The sequence below is a fragment of the Bubalus bubalis genome, chromosome 3 (genome assembly GCF_019923935.1).
Source record: "Bubalus bubalis isolate 160015118507 breed Murrah chromosome 3, NDDB_SH_1, whole genome shotgun sequence".
In the NCBI taxonomy this organism is placed as follows: Eukaryota; Metazoa; Chordata; class Mammalia; order Artiodactyla; family Bovidae; genus Bubalus; species Bubalus bubalis.
The window spans coordinates 1,702,112-1,724,603 of NC_059159.1; the positions used below are offsets into that span (position 1 = coordinate 1,702,112).

Genomic DNA, 22,492 nt, shown 5'->3' on the forward strand with positions numbered 1-22,492 from the left:
CGATGTCCTGCCATTTTATTTGTGACAGTTAATGCTGTCCTGGGAGCCAGGCTTCCAGGCCAGACCCATGTCCAGGTTCCCAGTGGGCTCAGCAGGTGTCTGTGGCCTCGATGGAGCAGAGCTCCCCGGGGGAGGGGAGCCAGGCCAGTGCTCCGAGGAGGGAGGCTCGCTGGGTCACACTTCCGCTCTTTCAGAATCATCCCCTCGCCCTGCCTGCCTCGTGAGCTCCTGACCCAGGCCCCAGCCTGGATGGGGGCCCTGGGGAAGCGGTGGTCCCCACTCAGAGTCCACCGTGGCTCTGGTCCACTTTCCGGGGTGTGCCTCCTCCGGCCCCTAGCTCGTTGCATTAGCCCGGCTGGAGTCTGGGACCCACTGTCCCACAGGGCCGTTGGCCACCACACTCTGCTCCCCGTAGGCCTCGATGCAGTCCTGCACAGTCCTGAGGACGGTCTGCAGCCTGCGGTCCAGGGCGAGGAGGTGGGGCTCCGTGAGCACGGGGCTGAGCTGGTCCTCCAGCAGCGACTCGCGCATCACGTCGCTGAGCCTGTAGTCGGCCTGGGCCAGCAGCTGCAGGTGGAGGAGCGTCTTCCTCTTTATCCTGGAGGACAGAGTCAAAAAACCCAGTTAGTAACGGTAAAGGGAGAAGCTTCCCGAACTTACTTCTCTCCCCACTGCCCGTTCTGGGGGGCTCATGCTGCAGAGCCGTCTCCTCCCCCAGCGCCTTCTCGGGCACTCTTGAATGACACCCGGTAAGAAGGGACTGGATGGGGTGGCGGTTAGCGCCCTGCGGTCCTTGCCCAGTGGTCTGCCGAGCCGTCCGGACTCTCAACTGTGGCGCCCCAGGCATCCGGGGCTTCTCGGGGGATCCAAGCAAGTGCTGAGTGAGAGCTTTCCCAGGAACTTTGAAGCCAGTGCGAGAAGCCCCCAGTGGGTGAGACGGCGCGGGTGCCGGCCTTCTCAAAGGCCGTGGGCCCTGCTGGCCCCACCTTGCTTCTGCTCAGCTCTGTGGTTCTGATTTCTCTGTATCAGATTCTGAAATGGGGTTAGGCCAACCTTGAGGATTCCGATCTCTTTTACGTGGGGCTGTGACTTGGACTCACGTGTAAGCAACTTAAGTGTCTAGCCTCGATCACACACAACCCCTGCCTTTCTTGCTCAGGAGGTGGGTGGCAGGGAGGGGGGTGCGTGTAAGTCACCCCAGGAAGTGGAAGAAGAAAGTTCAGGCTCGAACTTCCCAGCAGGGAACCGAGACACTTTTGCTCCCCGTGAGCCACACGTTTCTGTTCAGCCTTGGACACCGCTGCCCAGCAGGTGTGTGGTCCTGGCCGGCCTGGCTGACACACCAGCCAGGCTGGAGGCGGTCAGAGATGCTGTGCCGATGTGCTGGCCAGGCAGAGGCCTGGGGGCTTCCTCTCTTCCTACAAGAGCTTATAGGACTTGAGTCAAGATTCTGCTTAGGCGGTGACAGGAGAGCGGTATTTACAAGCCACATGAGCCGGGACACAGCAGAGGCCACCAGGCTTGGCGAGAGTGAGCGCATGCTTATCTGCGTGGCTTAAGGATGCAGGCAGGCGGCTGAGAGGTCTGAAAGCCCAGGCCCTAAGTCTCCCTCTGCGGGGGCAGTTATGCGGTTAAGGGACAGGAGATGCCCAGCTTCCTGTCGTCTGCCCGCCCACGTCCTAGAGCAGCGGAAACGGGTGGAGCCCTGCAGAGCCCTGTGGGCACGGGAGCTGCCCCGAAGGGGACGCTCACCGGCAGCACTGGAAGAGCGGCGCCAGGATGGAGACCTCATCGTGGGAGTGCCGGCCGAACCTGCGGGGGAGACAGATAGAGGGCGCTCATGGCGGGGAGCCGCCCCCGCCCCCGCCCGCCCTCGCTGCGGCCCACGACCCGGCTCCGAGGCCGCTGCCCCTCCCGCCCCTCTCCTCTTCAGGTCACACAAGCCTCCTCCAGAGAAGGCAAAAATAGCGCCCATTCGTCCCTGTATCCACCAGCCCGAGGGTGGAGGCTGACAGGAGGAGAGGGGCGCTCTGTGTCCAGCGGTGAACGCGGAGGGAGAAGGGGAGAGGGCGCGCAGGCCGCCGCCTCAGCAAAGAGGAACGAAGGCAGGGCTTCCCTGCTGGCGCAGTGGATGAGCGTCTGCCTGGCAACGCACAGGGTGCGGGGCCCATGCCTGGTCTGGGGAGATCCGCGTGCTGGGGAGCAACTAAGGCCAGGTGCCACAGCTACTGAGCTAAGCCTGGGCCCCGGGGCCCAGGAGCCACGACCACTGAGCGCGGTGCTCTAGAGCCCATTAAAGATGGCACCACAGTGAGCAGCCTGGGCACGGAAACGAGAGCAGCCCCGCTCTCCACGCTAGAGAAAAGCCGTCACAGCAACAAAGACCCAGCAGTGGCGAAAAAAAGAAAAAAGAGCAAAGGCTAAGGAGCCAGGAGGGTCGGGAGCATGGACATGACCACGGAGGTCCCGCGGGGTGGGGGCGTGGGGGGGTACTCACCCCCTGGCGTTGTCCAGGTGGATCAGGAACCCGTCCTCCCCGAACTTGGTGAACATCTCGTAGTGGTGCCGGTCCATGTTTCCTGTGGAGGAGGCGAGGCGCTGGGGCCAGGCCAGGGCCTGTGGACACGGCGCCCGCCTCCCAGCTCCCTCTGGGGCCGAGGCTGCACCCGCCCGAGCCTCTCTCCCGGGGCCATCCCGCCGCCCCAGCCCTCTGGGGTCCTAATACCCGCCTGGAAGGTTGGGCCTCCTTGCCCAGTGCCCGCACTGGGCCTGGCTCCCCGCCTTTCCAGAAGCTCACCAGCTCCCAGGGCGGCGGCCTGTACCCCTGCCCTTCTCCCTAGCCTGCCCATCCCCCGGGGGCTTCCACAGTGGATGACGGGTCCCTTCCCTGGCTCCTCCCACCGCTGCACTTCCTACCTGCGCCCCACACCCCCACTGTCAAGGGGACGACTTCCATCCCCGCCCGGCCTCGGGTGGGTCTGCCCCTCCAGATGGGACAACCATTCACTCCTGTGGGAGGGTCACAGGGGGTCCCCGGCGCCGCACCCACCGATCAGGAAGTCGAAGATGGCCATGTCGATAATGTTGAGCAGGCGGCTGCTGCTGTTGTGTGGGTATGCCTGCTTCACCGCGTCGCAGTAGAGGGGGTTGACCTCCCACCTGGGGGAGGAAAAGCCGGGGTGGAGGAGTCTGGTCTCACCTCCCCCGCGTCCCTGCCTCCCCGCTCCTGCCCGGGCTGGGGCCCATGGGGACCCCCAGGAGGACCCAGGTAAGGGCCCCCGGCAGCGGCTGACTCGCTGTGTGAGGAGGCTCCAGACCTTTCACAGTGACCCGCCCAGCGGGGTGCTGCACTGACCACGTGCCGGGGCCCGGCTCCCTCTGCAGCGCCCCCCAACAGCCTCTCGGCTGCTGCTGTCTTGTCTCCCGAGCCATCTGCAGCCCCCGCCAGCCACCCTCTGCCACCCTCTGTGCACCAGAAGGCCCCCAGGTCCCTTTCATCTGGGGGGCTCCCCCTCAGCCTTCATGAGTCCCTAAGGATCTGCCACGGCCCCCAGAAGTCCTGCCTGTTCCCTCCTCTTCCCACCATGGCTGGGAGTCTGGAGGGATGAACCCATTCATCCAGTCGGCTTGTTCACTAAGCACCTGCCCTGTGCCCGGCCAGGCCCTGGGAACCACCACCTTGGGAAGCCTGGGTCTCCCGCGGGCATCTATGCCTTCTCACAGCCTGGCTGCTCTCTGCCCCCACGCTGGACCGGGGGGCTTCTCAAAGGAAGAACCCGGGCTGTCCTTTCGGTCTCCCCCGGCATCTAGCGCGGGGTAGACAGGGGGCTTTTTATAACCACCCGTGAACTAAAGAGACGGCAGCAACACCCAGCAGGCACATGGGGTGAGGCAGAGGGGCGGAGACAGCGGCGGGCCTCCCGAGGCCAGGTGAGCCGCCCTTGGTCCCAGGACCCACTCACTCCTCTCTCCCAGCCAGCGAGTAGGAGCGGATCCAGGGGCTGGGCATGGAGAGCCGCGGGGCCAGGTTGAGGGACGGCAGGAAGGTGGACAGGGAGCCCTCCAGCAGGTGTGGGCTGCCGCACACGGCGTACTCCGTCTTGCACATGTACGGACACTTGGCGAAGAAACACACGTTGTTGGCTGGAGGGTGGAGGAGGAGAGGGCGGTCAGAGGAGGAGCGGGCACCGTCCTCCTGCCCCAGGGATCCCTGAACTCGTATCTTGGGAAAAGGCAGGAGGAGAAGACGTGGCCTCTGCCATCTGTGGAGGATACCACGGAATCGTGCATCCTGAGAACCACCTCTCAACTGTCGGAGTCGAGACTTGTGGGCCCAGCCTACTGCATCGTGCCCACACTAGCGGGGGGCTTCCCTGGTGGCTCAGTTGGTAGAGTCTACCTGCTGTGCGGGAGACCTGGGTTCCATCCCTGGGTCAGGAAGATGCCCTGGAGAAGGGAATGGCAACCCACTCCAGTATTCTTGCCTGGAGAATCCCATGGACAGAGGAGCCTGCTGGGTTACAGTCCATGGGGTCACAAAGAGTCAGACATGACTGAGTGACTGACACTTGCGGTCTCTTTTTGCTTTCTGTCTGGACGCGTGACATCTGCCTCCGGGGCTGCCGGCGTCAGAGTTCAGGGCCCGCACGGGCACCTGGCACCCAGCTGTCTCGGTCCACAGGTCACCGCATGTGACCGTCTGGAGGCCCGCATCTGCAGGCAGCAGGCAGCCACCCGGGAACAGGGGACTGCTGGCAGGAGGTGAGACCGTACGACAGCCCACGCTCTCAGACCCAGAGAATCACTCTTGCCAGAAGCCCACCTGGAGAGACAAAGAAAACGCTCTGCAGGATTTCATTCCTGGTCACCTCCAGGATCTCCCTGGTGACGTTGACCAGCCTGCCCACGGTCGGTGGCACCCGCCGGAAGTCCAGAATCCTGAAAGAGACGGAGGCCTGTTGAGGTCTGAGGGATGACCGCCTGAAAGAAGTGGCCTCCACTAGAAACGGACCTGCTGAGAACTCCCCAGCGGTGCAGTGGTTAGGACTCTGCACTTCCACTGCAGGGGGCACAGGTTCTATCCCTGGTTGGGGAACTAAGATCCCACCAGCTCCCAGGCACAGCCAAAAAAAATAAAAGAAAGAAATGGACGGGCCTTCCTGACTGCACCCAGTGGAGGGTGGGGGGTCTCAGTGTCCAAGGCAAGCGTGCACCCCAGGGGCTGGGGGCGTGGGGAAGGACTCTATCCCATCAGCCCTTCCGGGCAAACCCCCAGCATGACCCCGTGCTTGGCTCAGAGCTTCTCACGCTCGTGTGCACATGAGTCACCCCCAATCCTGTTCAGAAGTGCCTCTGAGTCAGCGGGGCCAGGCTGAGGCTGGGATTCCGCGTTTCTGGAAAGTTCCAGGGAGGGGGCTGGGGGGCTTGGCTGCCAGTCCCCAGACCACACCTCAGCTAGGAATGACGGGCAGGCAGGGGGCTGGGAAGTTCAGGAATGCGCTTTCGCCTTTTCACAGGCCAGGAAGTACTATGGGGAAGTGGCAGGGGGCGCATTCTCCCCACTCTTAGGTCAGGAGACTGAGCCACAAGGCAGCCTGGCAGGGCCCCTTTCCTTACCAAGCACTCCTTGTTACATTAAAAGGCCTTGTGTTTTGCGATCCCCGGGGCTGATGGGTTGTGTTGGGTTTGAGGGCATCACTGGGATCCACCAAGAAAATCCAGCAGGAGGAATGGAGGGGGAGGCGGGGGTGGGCGGGCTGGGGCGCCTCTCGGGATTGGCCTCTGCAGCCAGCGCCACCTCCGTGGGGCCAGCACTACCTGTCCAGGTGGAAAGCGGCAATCTCCGCATTATGTCTCTGAAAGTCGATGAAATAGAAGAAGTCCTCTGGCGTCTCTTCATCTCGCTGCTGTCTGGAAGGAAGGGAGGAGTCAGGCCCTGGACTCAGTCCTCAGGCGGGAGCCTGGGAGCAGAGCTGTTACACGCAACTGGCTGGAAAGAAGATGCGCATCTGTGCTTTCCTAGCTCGCACAGGGGAGGGACCACACGTAGGAGCGGCCGGAGGCCCCTCTGCTCGGCTGGACCTGCAAGTGGGAGGAGCCAGGCTGCTTGTAGGACGCTGACCGTCCTGTAGCCTCCTGCCCCCTGCCCCCTCCTCACCAGGCCTCCCACTCCAGCCGCTTTGATGACGGTGGCTGATTCTCTGAAAAGCCCAGTCGTTGAGAGTGAAGAAATGCACTTCCCTGCAGACACACCGAGGACGGGGTGCTGGCTAGCAGACCAGAGGTGGGGTAGACTCGGAGGCCGAGGACTGAGAGGCCGGGTCCAAGACAGAACCTTATAAAAGGAAAAGTGCCCCAGAGATGCGATTCAGCAGGACGGACATTGGAAGAGCAGGAAAGTCCTGGGTGCATGGACCCACCGTCCGCACAGAGGCACCTCCACTGGGTCGTGAGACCGGCCCTGCCAGAGATGGGATGGAGGCTGGCGTCAAGGATATTTGTTTATAAACATTAAGAAATCTCTACTGCATTGCTGAAAAGCATCCCCTGCCTGGTCGTGAGGAGCCGGCTGCCGGGTATGTAAGCTCAGAAAGGCGTCTCCCACTAACGCAGGGCGCCCTGCCTGCTGGCCCCGCGGTGACTGGCCTGGACGCCGATAATCATCTGAAGAGGGACGGTCTTGGAATAATTTTATAATCCACTGCGTGGGGCTGCACGGTGGCTGCGAGAGTGATGTCGATGTCAACAAATGTCATTTTGTGGAAAGCTGTTAAGTAAGCGGCACCTGCCCGGGAACAGTGACGTGCGCTTTGCTGAAACACAGCATCCTTGGAACTCCCCCCGCGCTCTAGTGGTTAAGACTTTGCCTTCCAAGGCAGGGGGTGTGGGCTCCATCCCTGGTCCAGAGCGAGCTAGGATCCCACATGCTTGTGGCCAAAAAACCAAAACATGAAACAGAAGCGACATTGTAGCAAATTCAATAACAACTTTAGAAAAGGTCCAAATAAAAGAAAACCTTCAAAAAACAAAACAAAACATAAAAGAAAATCACCAGCCAGTCCTGGAAACCACAGCAAGGGGCTGCCCAAAGTGGGGATTCTCAAGGGCACAGCCACTTTTGAAGTACAGGCTCCCAGGGCCAAGCCTGACCCCGGGCTACACGTTAGCATCGCCCGATGTCCAGGTCAGTGAGGACCGTCTGTGTGTCCTGAGCTTGCTTTAATTCCTGAATTCTGTATGTAAGAATACACGTTCTGGGAGTTGCCTGATGGTCCAGTGGTTAGGACTGAACCCTTTGACTGCCATGACCCGTGGGTTCAGTCCCTGGTCGGGAAACTAAGATCCCATAAGCCGAGTGGGGCGGCTAAAAAAAAAAAAAAAAAAGTAAAGAAAAAATAAAAATTGAAAAAAGAATATACAGTCCTTCGGATGCTCTTCTGAGTTTTCTGAATCATCATTTCATCTTTGCATGGCATGTTTAGGCATGATTTTAAATCTGAAAATCATTTACTTCCCAAAGCCTGACTAGCATGATGTATTTATTACAGTTGTTGTTTCATTGCTAAGTCGTGTCTGCCTCTTTGTGACCCCATGAACTGCAGCCCACCAGGCTTCCCTGTCCTTCACTGTCTCCCAGAGTTTGCTCAAACTCATGTGCACTGAACCAGTGATGCCATCCAGCCATCGCATCCTCTGTCGTCCCCTCCTCCTCTTGCCCTCAATCTTTCCCAGCATCAGGGTCTTTTCCAATGAGTTGTCTCTTCACATCAGGTGACCAAAGAAGTGGAGCTTCAGCTGTAGCATCAGTCCTTCCAATGAATATTCAGGTTTCTTATTGTATGTACTGTATTATGGGCTTTCCAGGTGGCTCAGATGGTAAAGAATCTGCCTGCAATGCAGGAGATGTGGGCTTGATCCCTGGGTTGGGAAGATCCCCTGGAGAAGGAAATGGCAACCCATTCCAGTATTCCTGCCTGGAGAATCCCATGGACAGAGGAGCCTGGCAGGATACAGACCGTGGGGTTGCAAAGAGTCTGACATGACTGAGCGAATAAGACTTTCACTTCTGTACTGTATTATATTACATTAAAAAAATAATCTCTGTGGTCATCATTTATATTACCCAAAGATAAATTTCTGCTTTCCTTTTATAAAAAGGGACAAATTCTGTCTACATTACTTAATAGAAAAAAAATGCATGCTTTTTCAAGAAGTACATTTTAAAATGATACTCTGGCTTGGGACTAAACTTTATAAAATGAAGATTAAATTTTTATTATGGCTGCCACAGCTGGGCGTGGGGGTGCAGAAAGTAGTCACTTACCTCATCGGTTTGAACATGGCCTTCCCGAAGTCTGAGAACCTTAGAACCAGTTTGAGGTGGACGCCACTGGGTTTCACGACTGCATGGGAAGAATGGGGAGTTAACGGTGCTTCTGGGCCCAGGCTCGGGGCTGTGGCCCTTTATTCATTCCACAAACCCAGCCTGTTTCTTCTCTTCTCTCTCACTTGAGACAGTAAAGACTAGAATTTGCTCTCACAGCCTGTGGAGTAAAGTCCGGTCGGGTTATGGAGAGTGTCCAGGGACTCAAGATAAGACTTTTACTGCTGTCATCGGAAAGGGGCAAACAACACAGGTTTCCCCAGAGGGACACTCTCTGAAAATCCCAAAAGGCATTTCCTGAGAAGAGCTGACCTCTTCCTCTCTGCTTCAACCTTGTCTTAGAGACTCTGAACCAGCCACCTGTCATGTCGCATTGGACTTGTGGCCAACATCTCTTCCTGGTAAGATTGGACACCTAGGCAGTGACGGGGCCTCCTGACACATGAGGGGCCCCTGCGAGACCCTGCCGGTGGGTGCTGCCTCCTGACTCCCTAACCCTAACCCTGACTCCCCTGGCCCTGCCCCTCACCTTTGCCTTCCAACAAACAGCAGATGGCAGGGGCGAAAGTAAAGAACAGGGAAGCCCCAGGCCCTACAATCTTGTGTCTTTTAAGCCTTTGACAAGTCAGGACACACGGACATTTCTGATGAGTGTTCAGTTCACTGAGGCCAATGGAGGAGGTTCCTGGACCGATGGTGACTGGCTGTGGCCTCAGTGTCTGTGAACATCTGAACCCCAGTACAGAGCACCCCCTCCCAAGGACTGCACCCCAGGCCCATCTTTGGCCTGCATGAATCTTCACCCCAGGGAGTCAGCCTGGCTGCCTGAGACGCTGTAGGGTTTCTGCCGTGCTGCCGCCTGGGCCTCCTCCCCAGGCCACTGACCACCCCTCCCCCGCCCCCGGGTCACTCTCACTTGTCGCCGGGTTGACAGACACTTCCCTGCCCCACGGCTTCCTAACTCTGAGAATGTACTCCAGTCCCTCGAGGATTTTGTGAGAACCCAGATTCTGATTCAGAAAACCAGAGTGGAGACCAAGACTCCGCTTTTCTAATCAGCTCCTCGACCCCGCGACAACTCTGGGTGGGGGCCGCAGGCCGCCCGACCGGCCCCACCTGCGAGCTCCTCTCGAAGGCCTTCCCTTCTGTGAGAGTGCGGAGAGGAGGCAGGGGGCTCATGCCCCTCCGCTCGCTACCTGGTCCCCTGGGGAGGCCTGTGGGACCTCCAGGTTGCCGCCAGGTACCGGGTTCCCAGGGGTAAGGGGGTGGGGCAGGGGCGGAGCCACGGCTAGGGAGGAACCAGAGATGAGGCGGGGCCGGGGACGGAGTGGGGCAGGGCCAAGGCCAGGGGCGGGGCCACAGCTAGGGTGGAACCAGAGATGAGGCGGGGCCGGGGCCAGAGGTGGGGTGGGGTTAAACTAGGGGCGGGGCCACAGCTAGGGTGGAACCAGAGATGAGGCAGGGCCAGGGACAGGGTGGGGTGGGGCCAAGGCCAGGGGCGGGGCCACAGCTAGGGAGGAACCAGAGATGAGGCGGGGCCGGGGCCAGAGGTGGGGTGGGGTTAAACTAGGGGCGGGGCCACAGCTAGGGTGGAACCAGAGATGAGGCAGGGCCAGGGACAGGGTGGGGCGGGGCCAAGGCCAGGGGCGGGGCCACAGCTAGGGTGGAACCAGAGATGAGGCGGGGCCAGGGACAGGGTGGGGCGGGGCCAAGGCCAGGGGCGGGGCCACAGCTAGGGTGGAACCAGAGATGAGGCGGGGCCAGGGACAGGGTGGGGCGGGGCCAAGGCCAGGGGCGGGGCCACAGCTAGGATGGAACCAGAGATGAGGCGGGGCCGGGGACGGAGTGGGGCAGGGCCAAGGCCAGGGGCGGGGCCACAGCTAGGGTGGAACCAGAGATGAGGCGGGGCCGGGGCCAGAGGTGGGGTGGGGTTAAACTAGGGGCGGGGCCATGGCTAGGGTGGAACCAGGGATGAGGCGGGGCCGGGGCCAGAGGTGGGGTGGGGTTAAACTAGGGGCGGGGCCAAGTCCAGGGGCGGGGCCAAAGGCCAGGGGCGGGGCCAGGCCACTTACTCTGGGAGCAGTCGCAGGCTCCAAGCAGGGCCTTCTCGTCCTGACTGTAATCTGCAAAAAGGACGAGAAGGCCTGTGAGGACATCAACTCTAGTTCAGACATCAGAGGAGGGAGAGTGGGCGGCCTGGGGCCCTTGACTGTTCCATAGGGAGTCTCCCCGAGCCCCATTTGGGGCCACAATCTCCCACCCTGCTCCATCCTGACCTCATGCTCCCTGGCCCTTCAATGGACATTCCAGCTATGCCTGTTTGGGAAACCGATGCTGTTAATAGTTTGGAGTCTGAAAATCCCTCAGTGTGTCTCTTAGACTGGCGTACTGCTTGTGACCTGAGACAGCAGGCCACCACTGGGTCCTTGGCCAGGTTGCCTAAGCTTTCTGAGTCTTAGTGTTCCCATCTGTAAAACAGCAATGATATTGTCTACACTCAGTGGTCCCCAACTTTTTGGCACCAGGGACCAATTTCGTGGAAGACAATTTTTCTACCCACCTAGGGGTGTTGGAGGGGGATAGTTTCAGGATGATTCAAGCATGTCATACTTACTGTGCACTTTATTTCTAATCTAATGCCACTGTTGATTAGGCAGGAGGTAACAATTAGTGGCCGGGAGGTTGGGGACCCCTGGTCTACATCATAAGATCACTGTATAAGAGACAGTGGCCAGACTGGAAAGGTGAACAGGATCAACAGTGACATCACCTTTTTAGGTACAGACACCTCCTGTGCCTCCTTTATGAGATCATGGCCCTAAGAGCTCTTTCAAAGGTTAAAAGATAATGTGTTTTTCTTCTTCTTACTCTGTTGAGTGTCAGAATCAGCCCTCTACTATTTTACCCTGGAGCCCAGCCTGAGATGGTTTCCCAGCCTCTCGGGGAGAAAGTCTCCCTGCTGGTCTGTGACGCTCACCAGCGCTGATGGTGGGAAAGTGCCTCATGTCCTGGAGGAGTTTGCTGACGACGGGGCTGGATCGGGGGTACAGGCCGTGGCGGTTGATCCCCAGGTGGAACTGGACCCAGCTGGCCTCCTGGCGGAGCTGCACTGGGGGTTCCGGGGACGTGAGGTTCAGCTGCTCTTTGTACATCTTGCGTCGTCTGAAAGCGTGAAGAGTGTTTCTTCAGTTTTGGGGAAAGAGAATGCAAAGACCTGCAGGAGTGCCGCATCTGGACGCCTCCATCCGTTCTTTCGTTCCTTCAGCAAGACCATGAAGCATCTAATATGCACGAGGCTCGATACGAGCTTAGATACTGTGGAGGGGCACAGCGGCCACCAGACTCCCTGCCCTCAGAGTGCTTACAATCCAGTGAGTGAAACAGCCCGACAGGTCCACAGTGCCACACGCACATAGACAAACACCTAACCACAGACAGTGACAAATGCTGTGAGGGAAATGGGTATGGTTGAGAGTAAATTTAGGGGCCTCATACAATCTGGTATATCCGGGAGTGATCCTGGGCCTCTTCCTGGACTTTGCCACGAAAAAGTCTATATTTTATATTTCCCAGTAATTTCTTGACCTTAGGAGGCAGGAGATAGGAGAGAGAAGGTAATTGGTGACAACGAAAAGGATGAGGGTCAGGGTCAGTACGGAGAGCTGGAAGCTGAGTTAGATTAATTAGTATGTCCTTTAAGATAAGAAGAATTAATTAGCCATGTACCGATTGTTCTGCTCAGGAAATTTTCTGCCAACACAAAAAGAGCAAAGTGAAAAACAGCATCACTGCAGTGCAGAGGCTCAGAGTCTCGTCTGGGAGACAAGTTGTGTGTCTGTGAAATATTCAGAGCAAATGTGAGGCAGTTGTAGATCAACTGCTAGACACGTGTTCAGACTAAAACGTCTTGACCTGCTGGGGAAGGGACAGGCAGCTGTGTGGCCAAGTGTCAGAGGAAGACCCAGGTGGGAGAAAGTGGACTTCAGGGGGTTCACATGGGTGGCGTTTGGACTGAAGAGGAGATGTGCTCTGGGACTGGGGACAAGGTGCACACAACTACAAGAGGCAGGCAAGGGACAGGTGTACCTGAGGATCAGAGAGGAAAGGTGGATAAACAGATGGGTGCGTGGGAAGATGGAGCCCTTCAGCTTGGGAGGCAAGGCAAGGCGGTACCGGTCATCTGGCGAGTTAAGTGATGGTGAAGGTCATGTGGGTTGATGGGGCAGGATTTGGGTGTCCTGCTACATCCTTATTTCTCTTGGGAGTGATCTGAAAGACCCTTGAACCTAATGCCTTGTTGCACTTACAACATTCCTACCAAGGTGTTGTCTATTTTGTACTTGGTCAGCTCCTGTGAAGGGGGTGTACAACACCCAGAGTTGTTGTTCAGTTGCTCAGTCGTGTCTGACTCTTTGAGGCCCCATGGACTGCAGCCCCCCAGGTCTCCCTGTCCTTCACTGTCTCTCGGAGCTTGCTCACATTCCTGTACATTGAATCAGTGATGCCATTCAATCATCTCCTCCTGTCACCCCTTTCTCCTCCTGGGCTACACCCAGGAGTAGCCCGATCCATCAGGCTAGCTCTGTGAGAAAGCACTTTCCAAAACTGAGCCAAGATCTTTCCAGAGCTTCCCCCGCGGACCTTGGCTCTACCCCACGAGCTGATGCAGAATAGCTTCCTTCCTTACGCTGTAGCCGTCTGAATATCGGATGATGGACCGCACGGGCCCGTCTCCGGGCTGAGTTTCTGCATCCGGATCACCTTCCCTCTAGGCCACAGTGCGCGTCTGATTGTGACCTGGTCCTGGGGTCCCTGAGCTCCTGCTGCTGTCATTTGAAATGGGACCCGTTAAACCGAGGCAGCCCCTGATGTTTACCTGCTGGGCCACACCTGCCAGCTTTTGCTTACTTTATTCACATTCATCTGTATTTTATTCTGGTTCCCAAGGCTGCTCTGAGGCTAAAACTCTGGGACTGCTTAGCTCTGCTGGGAGCCTGGTGGGAAGACTGCCCAGTCCTGAACTGCGTCAGGCTCCCTGAGGTCGGGCAGCTCAGAGAAGAAGTTCAGAGAAAGAGAGACAAGGATCGCGGCCAGACTGGACTGGGCGGGGGTGGGGGGGGGGGCGGGGTCGAGTTTTCTTAAGTGGAGCTGAGAGCTGACGGCTTCTGGTTATAACAACAGTCAGGGTTCCAGCCTCCAAACAGAAAAATAAACGTGGCAAATTAAGTGTAACTTGTGACAGTGGACAAGCTGCTCTTTAAATGTCCATGTTTACCTTTGGGTGGGGACTCATGGCTCTCTGGGGAGCTGTTCAGCCCCTGCCAGAGCCCGAGTCACAACCTGGGCAGAGCAGGGGGAGAGGGAGAGAGGGCGTCAGGGGCTCCTTCCCACTGGGCCTGTTTGTTTGTTTTTTAATGGTTAAGGTGGAGCTGCTGAGAGTCATCTTTTTTTTTTTTTTTTAGAAAAGTTTGTGTGCCCTTTGTTCCCTGGGGACAACCAGCACAGAGTGCCTGAGCTGACTTGCACAGGGAGCTTGACAAATACCATTGTGAGAGAATTTACAGCACGGAAATTGGCAAATGGTACATATCGGGGCTTTTTCCCCTAAAGGAGAGCCCGTTTTGCAGCCTGCTGACCTGTGTTCTGACTAGGGTTGTGTGCTTGCAAAGATAACAGTGATAAAAGAGGTGACCAACTAGGACTTACTGTATCGCACAGGGAATTCTGCTCAGGAGTCTGTAGTAACCTAAATGGGAAAAGCATTTGGGAAAGAACAGATGCACGCACGTGTACACCTGAACCACTTTGGTGCACACTTGAAACCAACACAACAGTGTTACTCAACTGCGTTGTTTACTCACTCAGCTGGGTCTGACCCTGCGACCCCATGGACTGTAGCTCACTAGGCTCCTCTGTCCATGGGATTTCCCAGACAAGAACACTGGAGTGGGTTGTCGTTTCCTTCTCCAGGGAGATCATTTCCACTCAGGGATCGAACCCATATCTCCTGCATTGTCAAGTAGATTCTTTACCACTGCTTCAATATAAAATAAGGATTTTTAGAAAATGGTGAACACAGAAGCTACCTGCTTTTTACCCCTGTTTGCTATACCCAATGAAAAAAATAAAGTAGATTTCTAAAAATGCAACTTAATGTGGCAACAGTAAATATCACTATATGAAAAAATATTATATGTATGGAGGATTGCTATGTATAACATCAGCCAAGATATTCCTGCAAAGTAGCCTTACCTTTAAAGGAAGACCTAAAGTAGATGAAAGAGGAGAGTGAAAAAGTTGGCTTAAAGCTTAACATTCAGAAAACGAAGATCATGGCATCTGGTCCCATGGTTCATGGCAAATAGATGGGGAAACAGTGGAAACAGTGTCAGGCTTTATTTTTTTGGACTCCAAAATCACTGCACATGGTGATTGCAGCCATGAAATTAAAAGACACTTACTCCTTGGAAGGAAAGTTATGACCAACCTAGATAGCATATTGAAAAGCAGAGACATTACTTTGCCAACAAAGGTCCGTCTAGTCAAGGCAATGGTTTTTCCAGTGGTCATGTATGGATGTGAGAGTTGGACTGTGAAGAAAGCTGAGCACCGAAGAATTGATGCTTTTGAACTGTGGTGTTGGAGAAGACTCTTGAGAGTCCCTTGGACCACAAGGAGATCCAACCAGTCCATCCTAAAGGAGATCAGTCCTGGGTGTTCATTGGAAGGACTGATGCTGAGGCTGAAACTCCAATGCTTTGGTTACCTCATGCGAAGAGTTGACTCACTGGAAAACACCCTGATGCTGGGAGGGATTGGGGGCAGGAGGAGAAGGGGATGGCAGAGGATGAGATGGCTGGATGGCATCACTGACTCGATGGACGTGAGTTTGAGTGAACTCTGGGAGTTGATGATGGATAGGGAGGCCTGGCATGCTGCGATTCATGGGGTCACAAAGAGTCGGACACGACTGAGCGACTGATCTGATCTGAAAGTAGATACCAAAAAACAAAGCACGAAGTACTGACAGATGTTGCTTTCATCGATAAAAAGAAAACCTGGGTTACAAGTCCCGTGACCTTGAGGGAAGGAGGAAACACCACTCTGCTCCTTTTTCTCTGCAGAACTGGAATTTTCCACAAAAACTGTTTCCTGGAAGAAGCAGCACCTCTTTTAGATGTAAAATATATGTATAAATATATATATATAACATTCTTTAGTTTTGAATAGGAAATATTTGCATGGTTCAAAATCTTAAATTTCGGAACCCTCTCTTCCATTCATGTCTGCTCGTTCACTGACTTCCCGTCCCCAGAGGTAACTGATGTGGCCAGTGTTTTTTCCCTTGTCCCTCTCCACTTTTATTCTTATGGACTTGATAACATAATATCCGCACTGTCCTGAAACTTGCTTTACACTCTTGTCGATAGTTTTCCTATACAGCCCAACTTGTGTGGTTATCTACACAAACTTTACAATTACAAAACACTTTTAAAATGGAAACCTTAAAAGGGCTTAAACAGGCGTATTGAATAGCATTATTATAGTGCTTTCTTGCATTATTGATGAGAGTGTAATTGGCACATCTTTGCAGAGGTCAATTTTCCATTTCAGAATTATATTGAGTGGGGCTTCCTAGGTGGCTCAGTGGTAAAGAATCTGCCTGTCAATGTGGGAGACACACAAGAGACCCAGGGTTCAGTCCCTGGATCAGGAAGATCTATGGGAGTGAGAAATGGCAACCCTCCAGTATTCTTGCTTGAAAAATTCCTTGGGCAGAGGAGCCTGGCAAGCTAAGAGCCAGGCACAACTGAACAACTGAGCACACACATACACACCCCTTGACTCAGCAATTTCATTTCTGCAGCTTATCCAACTTGCACAAGTGTGCAAGAAAGTGTGTTCAAAGATGTTCACTACAGCGCTGTTTGTGTGTCCCTGGTGGCTCAGACAGTAAAGAATTCACCCGTAATGCAGGAGACTTGGGTTCGATCCCTGAGTTGGGAAGATCTTCTGGAGGAGGGCATGGCAACCCACTCCAGTATTCTTGCCTGGAGAATCCCATGGATAGAGGAGCCTGGCCGACTACAGTCCATGGGGTAGAAAAGAACGGGACACGCCTGAGTGACTAAACACACAGTGTTGTTTGTAACTACACAAATGGAGAAAATACAAGCGTCTATGATAGGGTATTACAGGGAGGGCTCTGTATTTAGTGAATAGAAGAATTTCTAATTTCAGCACAGTTTGTGGAGTGGATCTCATGTTTTTGTTGTTGTTAAAAATATTGTTTACATATACATATAAACACAAACAATTTGCTGTGAGTGAAAAGTACACAAACCATTAATGATAGTTGGCCTTAGGGGTGATGAGGAGTGACTTTCACTTTTTACTTTACATATTTCTGTAATTTTGCAATTAAACAACTGACGCACACAAAAACTGCCTTTGCAATGGTTCCTCCCCGCCTCATGCTGTTTCTCCCGTGGGAATGCCCGCCTCCACATTTTCTTCTCCAGCTTCCAGGGCCAAACTCCCTAGGAATGTCCTCTTTGAAGCGTTTCCAGTTGTACAGCTGAATGTGAGCTTTCTCTCTCGAGCCTGCAAATCTGTACACACTTCCCATCTCTTCTGTTGTCCTTGCCATATGTAACAGGTACTTGATAAATCCCTGGGGAATGAATGAATGTGCTCCTTATCTCAGCTGCAGTGAGAACTACCCTCTGTATTTTTTTGGAAAGACAGTTAATGGGAATCACAGGCTTACTCAGGAGAAGCTGACCTGCATGCTGTTCGGATAGCGTAGGTTTGCTCTGATGCTAAAGTTCCCTGAAATCCTGCCTGCCACTCTTCCCTCTTTCTGACTGTATCATCTCATAAATTTCTCGGTTCTCCTGAGTCGGGACAGCCTGAACTGATCTTGAGGATTAATTTCTGTCCTTTCTGCTGAAATAACCAGTCTCTCTTTGGCATCTGGATGCGTGTTCCCTGCCAAAAGCAAGGGTGCCAAGCCCTCTCAGGCAGAGCTATTTCAACTGCATGACTTAGAATTTATATTTTGCTACATTCACTGGTTACGAAGCAGTGATGAGAAGTGACATCCTCTCTGCTTTACTGAGGTCCCCTGGGGAGGAATCTGGTGATTATCCATGAATTATTTTCTAATTAATTGACCGCCCCCCTGCCCCGCCCCGCTCTGTTCATTCCCCACATGTTTGGGAGATGCTGAGTCAGGTGCAGAAGTACCCCATCACCTGGCTCAGGACGGATGATCTGTGGAGGTTCACAGAGTCCAGACCATCCGCATGTAAGATCCTGAGCAGCAGGAGGGAGGCAGGAGAGGCTGGCAGGCGCTCAGGCAAATTCCTTCTGCTGGAAACAGTTCCGTGGTCCTTGTGTGGCCGCATTGGGAGGGAGATGGGGGCACCAGGGAAAGACTTCAGAGCCACGTCGTGTGTTTTCTTCCCAACTAAACTCTACATTTTTTGAGGGCAGGAACCTGCCTAAGATTTTTGCATCTTAGTATTTGACTCAAGTGCTCTGCGTGCAGGAAATGCTCTATAAATAACTGGTCCTTGGATGCCCGAACAATTTTCCTGCTGCAAAAACTCCATCAGACTCCAAAATACTAGCATCAAAAAACTCAAGGGGAAAAATGTTTGGAATACAGGGGTCACACTGTCACACTAGAGTTCTATCTCTGCTGGATGGGAACGCACAAGGTTACTTTCTGACTTATTTATTATCTTACTCATTTCCTGAATTTCCAAAAGCACTCTGCCATAAAGAAAATTATAAAAGCATTACGGTGAGCCTCTGAGAGACTTGGCTTTCTATCTAAATCTGTGCATCTGTTTTATCCATATTGTCTGTTTCAATATTCTTATCCTTGACAATGGTCATAGGAAGAACATTTTCCCAGAGTTATTTTGTTTGGGTGGTGACAAGTTTGGAAATACCTTCCTCTTTCTTATCCTATTTCTTTTGTGAATAAGAATGATCCAGGTTTAATGGGACCTGATGCTTATATATTTGGAAGACAATTTCTAAGAAAAAGAGTATAAAACTGTGATCACAAAATCAGGCATGAGTGACTATTTCTTTGGAATGAGAAAGGATGTCAACAAATTACTAGAACCTTGTTTTCATACATACATAAGATTTCATACATAACATAGAAATACATCTTGATTGTAACCTGCCTCAGAAATGCACTTTATTTCTGAGACCACTGGGCCCATGCAGGCTGCATGTCCCCACGACAGAATTATCTGGAACAGAGGATTCTCTCCAAATGCCCCTCAGCAGTCTGGTGGGCTCACCACTGAAATCCCTGACGTCAGGGAGCTATAGTCAATATCCTGGGGTAAACCATCATGGAAGAGAATATGGAAAAGAACATGTATCTATGGGCCTCCCTGGTGGCTCAGTTGGTAAAGAATCCACCTGCAATGTGGGAGACCTGGGTTTGATCCCTGGGTTGGGAAGATCCCCTAGAGGAGGGCATGGCAACCCACTCCAGTATTCTGGTCTGGAGAATCCCATGGACAGAGGAGCTTGGTGGGCTACAGTCCATGGGGTCACAGAGAGTCAGACACGACTGACTAAGCACAACATATATATATATATAAACTGAGTCACTTACATCAAACCAGTCCCATCCTAAAGGAAATCAGTCCTCAGTATTCACTGGAAGGACTGATGCTGAAGCTGAAACTCCAATACTTTGGCCACCTGATGCGAAGAACTGACTCACTGGAAAAGACCCTGATGCTGGGAAAGATTGAAGGCAGGAGGAGAGGGGACAACAGAGGATGATGAGATGGTTGGATGGCATCACCGACTTGATGGGCATGAGTTTGAGCAGACTCTGGGAGTTGGCGATGGACAGGGAGGCCTGGCATGCTGCGGTCCATGAAGTTGGCAAACAGTTGGGCACAATTGAGCGACTGAACTGAACTTATATATATATATATATATATATATATATATATATATATATACTGAGTCACTTTGCTATACAGCAGAAATTAACCCAGCATAGTAAATCAACTATACTCCAATACAATTAAAATAAAATGAATCCTGTGACTTTTCAAAAACAGACTGGGACATCTCCCTGCTGCTCCATCCTGCAGATGCCAACAAACAGCACAGCCCCACCTTATCCCCTTCTGTTCCCCTGCCTCCCACTGCGTTTATCCCTGTGTCTTTGAGGCCAACACAAGTCCACGGAAGCCTTGAGCCCATCTTACACCCAATAGCTTCTACCTCCCACCCACCCCCTTATATTCCCCCTCAACTGATAACCCCAGCCTGTTCTGTGCATCTGTGAGTCATATAATGCCATAATGCTGTATGCTAAGCTTCTTTTATACTATAGTCATTAGTCTGTTGTATTTTTTTAAGATCCCACATATAAATGATACACAGTATTTCTATTTCTTGGTCTGACTTATTTCACTTAGCATGATACCTTCCAAGTCCACCCATGCTGCTGCAAATGGCAAAACCTCGTTCTTTTTAAAGGCTAATATTCCAGTGTATAAACCCCATCTTCTCTATCCATTCATCCGTAGGTGGACGCCTAGGTTGTTACCATGTCCTGGCCATTGTCAACAGACCTTGCCGACTTTGGACGGCCCATCACAATGAGCTGGATGCTATGGCAAGCCTGGAGGGACATTCCTGGAGCTGGGACTCTGGCCTCAGTGAGAAACCTGTATCTCTACCCCAGCAACAACTTCCAGACCTGTCGCCGAAGGTGACAGTACATTGGACACCCTGGAGAAGATGGCAGGATGATCTCTGGTCCGAGGAATCCCCCGGAGTCGAGGCAGGGAACTAGCAGGTAGCTTCCAGCTGGGCCAAGTTTCCCAGATTCTGGTCCTGGGCCCAGAGCTAAGCACCGAAGTGACCACCAAACATCACTCGCTCCATGCAAGCAAAACTGGAAAGAGTTGCAAAGCGTAACCTCTCAGGGAGAGTCTCAGTTACACAAAGACAGTCGAGGCTCTGAGAAGTCCTGCGGTCAGGCCTCCTGTGCAGGAGGCACTTCCTAAACCTTTCCGTTCCGAGCACGGGAGGGCATGCCCTGGATTCTGCGTGGGCATGATGGACTTTGAGAAACACCAAACGTTAACACTGAGCCCTCACTCTCACCCCAGTGTGACCGTTTACAGAGCGGCGGGCCCACGGCTGAGAACAACACGTTCCCATAGGATCCCGCCTCCGTGGTGTAGACCCGAGGTTCTCGACTAGGGGCAACCGCACCCTCGTGGATGGCACCACTGAGAGACATCTTGGCATCACGGCTGGTGGGGGCAGTGCTGACGGACGCTACCAAACATCCTGCAATGCGTTCTCCTATTTTATTTAATTTTCTGTTGAGCCCAGCAAGACAGAAAATCATCTTCCCCAAATGTCAGCAGTGCTGAGGCTGAGAAGCCTTGGCCTGGAGCCACAGAATCATGAGCAAATGAAGCACTTAATCCTCTGATAACGACCTGAAAATTGCTGTGATGGGTTCTGGACTCTGAGAAACTCAAGATTTTCCATACACAGCCTAAAAGCCTTCCTCAGGCTCTGCTACCCTCCCCCCGCACACTCTGCCCAGCAAAAATTTAAATATTATTTAATTGTTTAAAAAAAGACAAGTGTGAGTCAGCAGCTGTTTAGCTGTCCCGCTTGACCAACCCAACAAGCATATGGATAAAATAGCAACACACGTGGTACTTGCAAAAGAGGCAATGTTGAATTTTGGCTTTTTTCATCCTCTGACTGTGAGACCTAAAATAAACAAATAAATGTTTCTCTCTTTCTCTCACACACACACAATAAGCAAATGACACTGACATTGGATGGCTATTTCACCATTTCCCAAGGGCAGAAAACAGAACTTTAAGTCTAAAGGCAGCGCTCAGAGTGAACTAAGGAAAAAGAAGAGCCTTAAAGACCCAAACACTGAATCCTTCAATAAACAAACGGTGACCCAAATATACTTGTTTTCAATAGTGTTTGAACTTGGCCTTACTGCCTGTCACCCAGGCCTTGGCTGCCCCATTAGAGAGGGATCTGAATTAGGGGTTCTGGCGGGGGGTCGCATAATTCCATGGTTGGCAGGCAGATTTCCCTGAGGCTTCCCTGCAGGTTAAATTCTCCCCAGCCCTTGGCCTGTGCACTGTGCTGATTTGCATGTATTATTTTTCCGTCTGATTTCCCCATGGAGAGGATAATTGGTCTCTTTTCCTCCTCAGCACGAGAAATGACCTGTGGGGGAGGGTGGCCTGCTGAGAAGCGGATGTGGTTTCTGTTCCGGTGGAATTTCACCCACCCCTGTTCTAAGAAGGTGGCAGACTCTGTTTCCTTGTCTTCTTGTTGCTGTTCAGTCAGTCCCAAGTTGTGTTTCATTCTTTGCAACCTTAGCCAGCCAGGCTCCTCTGTCCATGGGATTCTACAGGCAGGAATACTGGAGTGGGTTGTCATACCTTCCTCCAGGGCATCTTCCCAACCTAGGAACGGAACCCGAGTCTCTTATGTCTCCTGCGTTGGCAGGTGGGTTCTTTACCACTAGCGCCACCTGGGAAGCCCCAGCTTTGAAAGGCTCTGGCCAGGAAGTGACGTAGCTCATTTCCGCCCACAGGCTGGGCTGGAAGTTGGCCCACGGGCCTCCCCGCTCCCAGCCGTGAAGAGGCTGGGACCCACTCGGGGGCACGTGGATTCTGGGGCTTCTGCCCCCAGCCTCGGGTGCTCGTTTAGCATCGGAGGCATCACTTTATTTAACGCTCTTATACCTGCATTTCTGAAGAGCTTATTACAAATGGATTTTGGGGTTTTCCCCTGCATTGTCTTATTCTAGCTCCCCGAAGTCCTGGGACCAAACTACATTTCTCCAAACTACACAGGAGGAGATGAAGGTCCGCATGGGTGAGCGGACAACACGGTCAGTGAAAAGGGAGAGACTGACACCACGGTTCTGAGCCGAGACCACTCTGCTCTTCCACGGAGGCCGCACAGATAGTGAGGCTTTGCAAGGAATATTGAGGCTATTAGGGCTTCCCAGGTGGTGCGGTGGTAAAGAACCCGCCTGCCAATGCAGGATAGATA

At 53.5% G+C, this 22,492-nt stretch overlaps 1 protein-coding gene across 1 annotated transcript in view; it reads right to left on the reverse strand.

The window, feature by feature from the left end:
• Positions 1-22,492, reverse strand: part of FAM20A (FAM20A golgi associated secretory pathway pseudokinase) — a 40,216-nt gene continuing 17,724 nt past the window's right edge. Inside the window, exons 2-11 of the mRNA XM_006061908.4 lie at positions 11,361-11,545; positions 10,456-10,506; positions 8,324-8,402; positions 5,818-5,910; positions 4,823-4,938; positions 3,963-4,143; positions 3,050-3,159; positions 2,498-2,579; positions 1,753-1,812; positions 1-598 (exon numbers count right to left, since the gene is read on the reverse strand). Of these exons, the coding sequence (XP_006061970.3) occupies positions 334-598; positions 1,753-1,812; positions 2,498-2,579; positions 3,050-3,159; positions 3,963-4,143; positions 4,823-4,938; positions 5,818-5,910; positions 8,324-8,402; positions 10,456-10,506; positions 11,361-11,545 (1,222 nt within the window). The 3' untranslated portion in view covers positions 1-333. The remainder of the gene's footprint in view (positions 599-1,752; positions 1,813-2,497; positions 2,580-3,049; positions 3,160-3,962; positions 4,144-4,822; positions 4,939-5,817; positions 5,911-8,323; positions 8,403-10,455; positions 10,507-11,360; positions 11,546-22,492) is intronic.